Source organism: Pyrus communis, chromosome 13 (assembly GCF_963583255.1).
Source record: "Pyrus communis chromosome 13, drPyrComm1.1, whole genome shotgun sequence".
Classification (NCBI taxonomy): Eukaryota; Viridiplantae; Streptophyta; class Magnoliopsida; order Rosales; family Rosaceae; genus Pyrus; species Pyrus communis.
Window position 1 is genome coordinate 1,584,765 of NC_084815.1, and position 12,659 is coordinate 1,597,423.

The 12,659-nt window shown below is 39.2% G+C and overlaps 1 protein-coding gene across 1 annotated transcript; it reads left to right on the plus strand.

The window, feature by feature from the left end:
* The first annotated feature begins 9,841 nt into the window (after positions 1-9,841).
* Positions 9,842-11,271, plus strand: LOC137713778 (UPF0481 protein At3g47200-like). The gene has a single exon (XM_068453129.1). It carries the CDS (start codon positions 9,885-9,887, stop codon positions 11,043-11,045), a length of 1,161 nt encoding a protein of 386 aa, XP_068309230.1. The 5' UTR covers positions 9,842-9,884; the 3' UTR covers positions 11,046-11,271.
* Positions 11,272-12,659: the final 1,388 nt, after the last annotated feature.

Consider the following 12,659-nt stretch of genomic DNA (forward strand, 5'->3'; position numbering starts at 1 on the left):
TGTTTCCTTGGTGAAGCTTGACGAATGTCCAAATATTGGCTCAGTGGTACAACGAACAGATTTCCAGTTTACTGATAAACTTCTTATTTGTCTAAATGCATCTGGCTTAGTTGTTTTCTATGGATTAATGTCCGGTGAGTATGTTGCACATTTAAGTATTTCACAGACTTTAGCACTCAACCCTCAGTTGGATTTTCATAAGCAATGAGCATTGTCTCTAGGTTCTGAGAAACACAGTACTAAGTTTGATGGAGTTGATTACAAACGAGTTTTGCAACATGGTGATTATTCTGCTGGTGTATATATACCTACCAGACATGTGCTATGAAAATGAGAAGTTTCTTTCACATATTCAACACCTAAGGCTAGGCATGTTGGATGCTTGTGATATAGGTCACCAAAGGGTATATTCTAACATATCTGGTTCACATAATTCTATTACTCCATCCATGACGTATGACAAATCTTCTTTCCTGGATGCTTGTGGAAGTAATGTGCTTAGAAACCAAGAGCTGGACGGTAAGCAAGAAGGGAAGGGATCCGGCTCATTTTTGGGTGGATTTTCTGCTTCAAAATTAACAGATCAGAAGCCTACTACTCTGAAACGAAGCCACACTTGATGCGCAAGATCTTTCTTCTCCCACATAAGTTTAGTGAAGTTGATCCTATCTGTTTCTCTCCATTAAGAATTACTCGACTTGTTAAGAACCGGAATGTGATGAACCCGAAGGTTCTGCACGCTGAGTTCATAGATTGTGATGATAACTTTTGAATACACTATGTGAAATGTTTTATCTCAAAGGGAAGGAAGAAGCCTTTATGGTTTAAAGCACAAGGGAAAATTGAAAGATTAAAGGCAAGGCTTGTGGCTAAAGGATTTACACAAAGAGAAGTCTTGACGAGGACATGTAAGTGAAGCAACCACCATGATTTGTTGAAAGGGGGAAGGAGAATCAGGTATGCAAACTCAACAAGTCCATTTATGATTTAAAACAAGGTCCAATTTAGATTTATGGTTCTATACGTCAATGATATATTGTTGGCAAGCTCTAATGTCCAATTGTTAAATGAGACCAAGCAAATGTTGTCCAATAGCTTTGACATGAAGGGTTTGGGTGAAGCATATTATGTATTAGGCATTGAAGTTGTAAGTGATAGAATGAAAAGAATTATATTGCAGTGGGGGTGATGTTCCCATTGCCAAAGGTGAGTGTGATGTATGTATGGTTTGCACTAGACCAGTTTTGGCTTTTTGGCTTTTGCACTGAGTGTGTTAGGTAGATTTCAATCAAATCCTGGCATTGCACACTGGAACGCAAGCAAATGGTAGTGAGATACTTAAAGAAGACACAAGCTTCTGTCCTAGGTTTTCATCAAGTTGAGAATTTGGAAGTGATTTGTTATAGTGATGCAGAATTGGGTATGTTTTCATATTAGCTGGTAGTGTAGTCTGATGGAGAAGTAGAAAACAAGCCACTAGAGTATATAGGTTGTTTTTTAAGCAATGAGGCAAGGTGAGTGGTTAAGAAACTTGATCTATGACATGAAGATAGTGAGAAGTGTTGAAAGACCAATTAAGATTTTTGTGACAATACCTCAATAACAGAAGGTAAGAAGCTTCAAAACTCATAGATATTAAGTATTTGAAGCTCCTAGATGAAAACAGAAAAGGAACTGTCGATCTAGAGCATATTGGTACTTATCACATGGTTGCATATCCATTGACAAAAGCATTACATGTAACAACATTTCAAAGGCATTTTGCCAAATATAGGAATACAAACAATTATAGATCATGTTTGAATATGGGAGTAAAGTAATTTTCCACTGATCATGTTTGAATGTGGGAGTAAAGTAATTTCCACTGTCTTAAGTACGTGTTTTGATTAGAAATTGTGCTTATAATGTTCACTTGTATTACATGACGGTGTAATTCTTTTGAAAAAGCTCAAGACTAATCGGATACATGTTCATGTTTGCATTTTGCATAAATAAAGTATAAAGGATGACAACTGCAGTGTCATTATTGTTATGTCAAGCAATGTGGGAGTCATGCTTGCAGTTGAAGGTCTTCTCATTTGAGTTTTCTCTAAATATAGTCTCATTTGGATTTGATTAGTTTGTGGTTTTAGCATAAATGATACTATTACTGTATTATAATGTCTAGAATTCAACTAATGAATCTTTGAGTACGAATGAAAGGTTTCTTTTGATAATCATATTTCAGTGATCACGTACTAGTAGTTGGGCACAATGTTGTAAATGGTTATGACCACCATTCTCATGTGGGAGAATGTAAGAACTTTTGTGTGAGAAATGGTCCAAACCATTTAATAAAGGAACTATGGTTATAGTATACGTTATATACATTAATTACACATTTAATATAAAGTGAGAAAACCATATTACTTGTACAAATTATGGATGGAAGACAGTTACAAAACTTGAAGAAAACTGACAGCAACTGCTACCATGATAGGTGGAGCAGTTGCGTCCTATAAGTCAGGTTTTGATCCCCTTTCTCGGGTAAGTTACAAGGTTCTCATAAAGTGAATGCTCGCCCTATCGAGAGTAAGAGTTCCATTCCATTTCCAAGAGAAGGGAAGGTCCAAATCTCATCTCAATCATCTCGTCTACGACGGCAAGTAAGTACATTCCTAGTTTCTGCAAAATGATGATTTAATGAATATTATGACTAGTATAATGCATGCGTGTATATTAGTTTGTAGTTCATCATACAGGGTTGATCTTGATCTCTGAACGAAGCATATAATTAAGTTTTACATAAGGCACATACACTCAAACCACATGAAATAACATTCATAAAAATCAGAATATTATAAGTGACCAAATCAACGTGACAAAGCGTTATAAGAAAACTCGGACACGTTTCCAAGGAGTCAACCAAGTCTATCCTCTAAACCCTAAACAAACCCTAGCAAGACCTCCTATTTGAATTTTGAACTCCCCGAAACTAGATCTCAAATTCCAAGTTGTTAGACTTCCCTAACTCTTGATTCCCCCAAAATCCGAACTCTTGATTCCATAAAACCCCTAATCCTTGATTCGATTAAATCAAATAATACTATTTTCATTTTAGTTTGGATGTATGGGAGTCATGCACTACTGTTTGTGGAATGAGATAGGACAAGTTTGTAAGTGCTTTCGAAATGATTGAAAGCGCTTTTGGTGAAATTGATTTTTGGTTCAACTGCTTTTGAGAAGAAGCACTAGATATGTGCTTCTTGCAAGAAACACTTAAAATGTTTTTTCATGATCCACTTGAATTTTTACTAAAAATTAGTTCCAAAAAGATTTTGACCAAAAGTATTTTCAATCATTTTAAAAATAGTTTCAAACGAGCACATAGTTTGCACATAAACATCTGCCATTCACAAATGATTGTCGTATTAAGTAAATACGTGTACCATTACTAGTCTTCAAATATAAGATTTGCAAAAATAAAAATTCCTAACTCAGAAATGTCCAAAACATGCAAGTCCAAAAAAGGAAAGGGATCTTGGTCAGATTCTTTTTACGAGGATTTTAAGGATTTCGTGATCGTGACCATTCATCTTACAATGTGCGGTCAGAAATTGTTAGGTATTATTTATATTAAATTTTAAATTTTAAAATATTTTCTAACTACATAATATACAATAAACGGTCACGATCACAAAATTTCTAAGATCTTAAAGACCTTTTTCTCAAAAAGACAAAGATTGAATTGTGTCTATAGCCGAAAAATGAAAGAAAAAAAAAAGGAAAAGTTGATAGGCAGACAGACTGGGACATTAATAATTCAATGTTGGGGGACATATCTTACTTTACAATTTACATGGTATCACGTCATTCCACATTCTGAAATATCATTTGACCTGGAAAATTGAAATGTAGAAAGCCAAGCACGTGAATCACTCTCAAGCTTCGAGAAATGTTAAGGGAACTCTAAAAAATCGAGGCTTTTCATAAAAGTTCTATCATTTATAATTTCAAATCAATTTTTGTGTTAATAATATAAAATATTAAAACTTGAAGTGATAGAAAGATTATAAGTTGTCTTATTTTGAAAAGAGTTCTCTTTGAATTTCTCACTTTAAAATTCAAAGCTACTTTCTACTATTAGTTTGAATAAATTAGAAAGGATTAAAACACATAAATAAATATCCTTGGGTAATTCTTCTTTATTCAGTAATACTCAAATCTTACACTAAAACTCCTTAATAAAAAAAGTAAGATTAAATTAGTACATATTTGACAATTTTAAATAATTGATAACAATCATCTATAACAAATATAGGAGAATCCTATATTAATTAATCGAAACTTCGGGGAAAGATTGATTGAAACATGAGTGACAACTGGGGTTTCACACGGAGACCATTTCTGTTACCCTTCATGAGCTCTCTCATCAAGTCGATCGAGTAAGGACTCCGGCTGATGATACGTCATTTCCAGGAGTCATTAGTAACTTTCCATGAAACTTCGGGGAAAGATTGATTGAAACATGAGTGACAACTGGGGTTTCTACGAATTTTCCACTGATCGAAACAGTATATAAACTGACGCAAACATTGCTATTTGCTAGCTTGAAGAGAGAGAGAGAGACAGAGAGAGAGGGAGAGAATGGGGGATAGTGAGCATTGTGGTATCACAGTGTTCGAGTCGAGTAGTAGCAATGAAGAAGAAGATTCGATCGATTATAAAGAATTTGTAGCTGAAATGGGAAGGCGTCTACAGGAGCAGAGAAGAGAAGAAGAGCAAACGTACGGTAGGCGCAAAGTGTGTATATACAGAGTTCCTACCAGCCTCACTGGAGTCTGTCCAGAAGCCATTGAACCTGAGATGGTCTCCATTGGACCTTACCACCGTGGCAAGGAGAAGTTACTGGAATTCGAAAGTTACAAATGGCAATTTCTTTCGCTCCTTTGCCAAAGGCTTGGTATTGACAGTATGGACAGTATGGAAGGGAATATTGCACGTGAAAAGGAATGTTGTATATTCCTTGACAGCTAGACACCACATGGTTTGCTGCTTATTTTTCTCTAGTTGCTGCATCATGGACAGCAAGCACAACACCCTGTATTGCATTTGTTTATTGCATGCGTATGTGTGCATGCGTGTATGTAAAATGTGTATAAACCATGCTGCCGTTGCAGCAGTTTAATAAGAAAACAACAACAAGTTGAAACCAAAACTTCAAGATGGTATCAGAGCAGGAACCATAGGGTCTTGCCTCTGTTGTTTATCCTTCTAGCTTGTTCTTCTTCCTCTGTTCATCATTTGTTGTGATGGCAGAAGATATCTCATTTAGTTCTGAGGCTACAAGTTCCTCAACCCTAACACCAGCCAACATGATACACGGGGAGAGCAACCCACGACTGTGCTCCGTGTTGTTGAATGAGTTCAACTACTTGCCATGGTCACGAGCTATATCTCTTGCTCTAGGAGGAAGATCGAAACTAGGGTACGTAAATGGAACCATCAAGCCTCCAGATTCTTCCTCAGCTACCTTTGATGCATGGCACTCAAATGACCAGCTTGTTATGTCCTGGATACTTAACTCGATGGAGCCCAAGTTGTCCGAGATCTTCAGCTACTCAGATTCTTCACACATCTTATGGGAATCGATCAAGGAAATGTACGGCAGTCAACACAATGCTGCCCGTGTGTTTGAACTGAAGAAAAGCCTCGCTGGACTTAAGCAAGGTAATCAAACTTTCATTCAGCATCTTGGAAGCATGAAATCTATGTGGAATGAACTTGATCTATATCGTCCACACACCACTGAATCCGCTGCACTCTTGAAAAGGGCTGATGAAGATAAAGTGTTCCAACTATTGGCAAGCTTGGGAGTTGAGTATGAAGACTTGCGTAGCCACTTACTAATGACTCCTGAGCTACCATCGTTCGTCAACGTGTGTCATGCAGTCCAAAGAGAGGAAACTCGAAGGAAAGTAATGCATGTTGAGCCCCGGTCTAGCCCAGAAGCTAGGGCTTTCACCAGTAACCACAACTTCACTAGTGAAAGGCTTTTTAATGGAAAGAAAGCTGACTGGAAATGCACATACTGCAACACCAAGGGGCACGTACGGGGAAAATGCTGGATTTTACACCCTGAGTTAAAACCTAAGTTTAACAAGGAAGGAAAAATGATCAGGGATGGGAAAGGGTTTGCGCCTAAAGCCTTCCAATCTAAAGAGATGTCAAACTTCACCTCAAGCCCTATCTCCCTGATCAATGAGTTTGCCGCCTTTCTCCAAAAGAAGAGTGATATCGCTGAGGGTAACAATGTCACCATGGAAAATTCCACAGAAATGCTTGGAAAATTTGCTGGTTTTTTTGGCAAATTCAAACACCACTACATCCGGCAATATCCCAGGTATCATTTGTGCACTTTCCACGGCTCTCAATCTCACACACGATTTTTGGATTGTAGACTCAGGTGCCACTGACCATATAACCAACAACCAAGCTTGTCTACATGAGTTTCAAAAATTACCTAATCCTACTCATGTGTCTGTAGCGAATGGGAAAGGGGAACCAGTCCTAGGAAAAGGAAAAATTACATTGATGGGGAGTGATGTAGAGTCTACGGCACTATATGTACCCTCATTTCCATTTCAGCTTCTGTCCATAGGAAACATCACACATACTTTGAACTGTCTTGCTATTTTTTCTCCTCACACAGTTGTGTTTCAGGATCGAGTCACTCAGAAGAAGATTGGTGAGGGTTTTTTCTTAAATGGTCTGTACTACATCTCAAAGGAGTTCAATCAAATTAAGGAACCCATTGCCACCCTAAGCCATGTCCAGAAGCATCAACTTTGGCACCAACGCCTCGCTCATCCCTCCGAACCAGTAATGTCTAAATTATTTCCAAATTATTGTACCAACACACATGAGTGTGAGATCTTTCAAATGTCAAAAGCCACTAGGCTACCTTTTGTACCCTCTAAATCTAGAACCAGTAAACTCTTTGAAGTTGTACACTCAGATATTTGGGGACCTTCCCGTGTTGAGTCATTTGATGGGTACAAGTATTTTGTTACATTCATAGATGACTACTCTAGGGTTACCTGGTTATATCTCTTAAAGTCTAAAAGTGAATTTTTTTACAGCTTTTCAAGACTTTCATAAGCTAATAACCAACCAATTCTCCTAAAAAATATATACCTTACGGTCAGATAATGGCACCGAGTATACCTCCAATAATCTGTCAAACTACTTGAGCAGTCATGGTATCTTGCATCAAACTAGTTGTGTGGGTACACCACAACAAAATGGTGTTGCCGAACGCAAGAATAGGGATTTATTGGAGAAAACTAGGTCTCTTATGTTTCAGATGCAAGTTCCCAAGAGATTCTGGTCCCAAGCACTCCTCACTGCAGCCTATATCATTAACAGACTTCCCACTCGTGTCCTGAATTCCAAATCACCTTTTGAAGTTATGAAGGGAAGAACTGCTGATTTAACTCATTTCAGGATTTTTGGATGCACTTGTTATGTTCACGTTCAAGCAAATCATCGTGATAAACTCGAACCTCGAGCTATCAAGTGTGTGTTTATGGGGTACTCGAGTTCTCAAAAGGGATACAAATGTTATAACCCACACACTGGGAAGCTGGTTGTCTCTAGGGATGTACGGTTTGATGAACTCGTTCCTTTCTTCAACAATCACTCCCCGAATAGTTCTCAGGGGGAGAGTCTAATGGATATTTTTCCACTACGAGCTCTTGCTGAAATCCATACAGACACCCCCCATACCACCCTATAAGTGATTCCCCAGTTGATGAGATGGTCAGTGAAGATATACCTCGTGCCCCAGCACCAGTTGTTGCCACACAACCAATTGTAGCAGCACCAAAAAGGAACCCAACTCGCGATCGCAATCCTCCTCTACGGCTACAAGAGTACATCACTTACAGTGCAAGGCATCCCATTTCTGAAGCTCTTACTTATCACAAACTGTCAGCATCTCATGCATCATTCCTAAGTCAGGTGACAAATAATGTTGAGCCTAAAAACTTTCAAGAAGCAGTATGTATGCCCGTGTGGAGAGAAGCCATGCATAATGAGCTCAAAGCACTGAACGAAAATCAAACCTGGAGTGTGGTAGACCTTCCCAAAGGGAAGAAAGCCGTAGGGAGTAGATGGATTTACAAGACCAAATTCAATTCCAATGGTACCATTGAAAGACACAAGGCACGATTGGTTGCACGGGGGTTCACTCAAACCTACGGTATTGATTACAAGGAGACTTTTGCTCCCGTCGCCAAAATGAACACGTAAGGATGTTGTTATCAGTAGCAGTCAACCACGACTGGCCCTTGTTTCAAATGGATGTTAAAAACGCATTTCTTCACGGTGAGCTTCAAGAAGAGGTGTACATGAAGCTACCTACAGGACACCCTCAAGAACAAGAACCTACCAAAGTCTGCAAGCTTCATAAAGCTATATATGGACTTAAACAGTCTCCTCGAGCTTGGTACGCCAAACTGAGCTCCGTTCTTGAAGTGGCAGGGTTCAAAAGGAGTCATGCTGACTCCTCTCTCTTTGTTCGAAGTGGTGTCCAAGGAAAGCTCATAGTTCTTATATATGTTGACGACCTTATCATCACGGGGGACAACATGGATGAACTCGAGGCTCTTAAAAGGTCGCTTCACCAACAGTTTGCCATTAAAGACTTGGGAACCTTGAAATATTTTCTGGGAATTGAGATGGCTACCTCTTCCAAGGGTTTATTCTTGAATCAAAGGAGGTATGTTCTTGACCTTCTTAAAGAAGTACATATGGTCAACTGCAAACCTGCTCGCACCCCACTTGCTAGCAAACTTCAATTGGATGCTCCAGGTAAACCCCTATCAAATCCTAATGTGTATCAACGCATGGTTGGGAAACTCATTTACCTCACTATCACAAGGCCTGATATTGTTTACTCCGTTAGCCTTATCAGTCAGTTTATGCATTCTGCTACATTGGTTCATTGGGAAATTGTCAAGAGAATACTCCGATATCTTAAGGGTTCGATCGGCAGAGGCATACTCATGCAGAAAAATGAGTCTAATAACATTCTGGCCTATACCGATGCTGACTGGGCTGGTAATTCCCTTGATCGAAAATCCACCACAGGTTTTTATACCTTTGTAGGTGGAAACCTTGTCACCTGGAAAAGTAAAAAACAAACAGTGGTTGCACGGTCCAGTGCTGAAGCTGAATATCGGGCCATGGCAGCAACAGCTTCTGAACTCATCTGGTTGAAGAGTCTCCTTCTTGATCTTGGCTTCACCAGCAAGGAACCCATGTCCTTATTCTGTGACAACCAGGCTGCAATGCATATTGCATCCAATCCTGTCTTCCATGAACAGACTAAACACATTGAAGTTGACTGCCACTTCATCCGCACTCAAGTTCAATCCAAAGTCATCGAAACTGTGTACACTAGAAGTCATGATCAACTTGCGGACCTTTTCACGAAAGCTCTCGATTTTACACAGTTTCAACGGTTATTGTTCAAGCTTGATCAATCAACCCCCTTGATCCAGCTTGAGGGGGAGTATTGACAGTATGGACAGTACAATATGGACAGTATGGAAGGGAATATTGCACGTGAAAAGGAATGTTGTATATTCCTTGACAGCTAGACACCACATGGTTTGCTGCTTATTTTTCTCTAGTTGCTGCATCATGGACAGCAAGCACAACACCCTGTATTGCATTTGTTTATTGCATGCGTATGTGTGCATACGTGTATGTAAAATGTGTATAAACCATGCTGCCGTTGCAGCAGTTTAATAAGAAAACAACAACAAGTTGAAACCAAAACTTCAAGACTTGGTGATCGCCTAAGGCTTGATGATCTGCTGGGCAAATACTACAAGGCCATGAAAGAGTTAGAGGAGAGAACAAGAAACTGCTATTCTGAGGTGATATCCATGTCAAGCTCTGACTTTGTTCAAATGATGGTGCTTGATGGTTGCTTTATCATCGAGCTTTTTCGAGAAATGAATACTGCCGACGAATTTAATTATTACCACTCTATCTTAGAGAGGCCATGGTTGATTCCAGTTGTTACAAGAGACCTCCTCAAGCTTCAAAACCAACTCCCTTTCGTCGTCCTTGAAAAACTATTTGAGATCTCAAACTTGGGGACTGAACAAGCTCTAGCCATGCTTGCGCTTCAGTTCTTCAATCATTCATTGCCTAGGCCTAGCGAAGTCCTTAAAAGGACAAGCAAGCTAAAAGGGGCTAAGCACTTGCTTGACTTGTTTCACTTAAGTTTCCTTTCTACCCCACGCGAAACTAGGACCCTTCCTACCCAACGCGAAACTAGGATCGATCCTTTGCCTCAGAATTCATGGTTTAAGCATACGTTAGATGTACTATGTCTAGTGGCCCTACTCCCAGCCATACCACTCATTTACTTCTCTAGGTTTCTACCTTCCTCAAGGACTCCAGATGATAATGATCGTGCCCCTGACCAAAGGTACCGTCCATCTTCTGAGTCAATCCAATGTACCACACAACTAAGACCCTCCAGTGTCAAGTTTAGGCCACACAGAGATGCAGAGAACCTTTTAGATGTTGACTTCCAAAATGGGGTACTCCAAATTCCACCCATAACCATCAATGACCTCGCCATTGTTGTCTTCATCAATTGCATGGCCTTCGAACGATGCCACCAGTACACATCTCAGCACTTCACCGCTTATATTGCCTTCATGAGCAGGCTCATCAATTCAACTAGGGACGTCACACTCCTCTGTGTTGATGGGATAATCACCGGCTTCTCACTGAACGATCAAAATGTAGCTGAGATGATCACAAAGTTAGGGGAAAAAGTTGTGTTCAACATAAGAGATTGCTACCTCTCCAAGCAGTTCAGAGATGTAGAGGCCTATTACAGCAGCCATTGGGCAACTTTCATGCGAACATATTTTAGCAGGCCATGGTCCTTCATTACAGTTTTAACTGCCTTCACCGTTCTTCTTCTTGCTGGGATTCAAACGATTATGGCCATCTTGAGCTACCTTCAAAAAAAATAATCAAAAGATTAATGTTGATGCATGTTGGCCCTTCTCCGGATTCCGGTTACCGGCAGATGACATCTTATACTTATGTCGTAAGTTTGTTTAGGGATTTCTACTTCTTGCAATATGAGTTTGGCCTGACTGAGTGCGAGTTGAAAACGTATCCAACCGTCACTCGTTTATTTCTGTTTGCTTTGTATTTCCCCCGTTTTTCCAAATGAAAGTTTCAACTAGTCTTGTATTTGGTGTGTTTTCAATAAATATTCTTCCAGCTTTACATCAATACACTCTGGGAAAATTTGATGGTTTCATTATCCTTTCCCTCACTTGACATACTTGATGATTAAGGGTTCTTCAAGAAACCTAAATACCTAATGCTTTTGTCAAATGAGATGAGGGTGTCCAGATTCCGGACCTGTTGTGATTGGACCATATAATATGGCAACAATTGAACCGTGTGTCTGCTTTCGGTGGGTCGCGTTGAAGGATGCAAACCATGTGGAGTGCTACAAAAGAAAGGTCTTGGATTGTCTGCTCTCTTCATCCCCTCTTATATTATGTGATCACGGTTAAGTTACGTCAATATTTTATATTTCTATTGCTTTTTGTTTTATTATTTCTATATAAAAAAATCAATATAAAATGTTAACGTGGCTTAATCGTGACCACAAAAATAAAAGAAGATGAGAAAGGTATAAGATGGGAAGGACAGACAATCCAAATCCTCTATTTGGATGCTTCTCTGATGCCTGCCCTCTCACTCGGCAAGCATATCCCAAGACATCACTTTTCATCCAATAGCTTCTCAAGCTAAATGCTCCCAATGTCAAAAAAGCAAAAAAGCAAGCCTAGTCTTGCTTTTCTTTTGGGACTTGGATTGTCTGCGGTTCCTATCTCATACCTTTCTCATTTCTTTTTATTTTTGTGATCATGGTTAAGCTACGTTAACATTTTCTACTGATTTTTTTTATAGAAGTAACAAAACAAAAAGCAATGGAAATATAAAATATTGATGTGGCTTAACCGTGATCACAGAATGTAAGAAGGGATGGGAAGAGTATGGGATAGAGAGGATAGACAATCAAATTCCTTGTTTGCTAAGAAAATGATGTGATGTGACAGTGAAAATCTGAAATTTATGCTTTTAGTTCGAGATCAAATAAAAAACAAACATTAGAGGTTGCATTTGCAAGCTTTGTTTGGACAAAGGGCACAGCTGGCAAAGCTTGATGGTACACTGACCACAAAATAAGAGTGCACTTAGAGTCTCGAAATAATAGCAAGATAACAGACATACACAGTCATGAGGTCATACATTGCAACTTTGCCCACAAGAACACTGTAGAAAACGAAATCCCCTGGACCAAGTTTAATACCTTTGCACTAAACATTTTGCTACCTCCCCTTCATCTCTATTACCCTTACTTTCCTCGTTAGCTACCTCAACATCAACAATGGTATACTCAGAATTACCACCATTTTCATTCTCATTTTGATTCACATTACCCCTGGGGACTGATTTGTCATATAATTCTTTAAGGCATTAAATCAAACACATGGAGCGTGTATAAAGACTAGCAAAAAGCTGTACGAGAGATAGATGGAGGAAGACTATCAAACACCTGGAGA

Bases quoted from the DNA above. Each gene is read 5' to 3' on its own strand.
- LOC137713778 (XM_068453129.1), top strand. From the start codon at position 9,885: ATGAAAGAGTTAGAGGAGAGAACAAGAAACTGCTATTCTGAGGTGATA.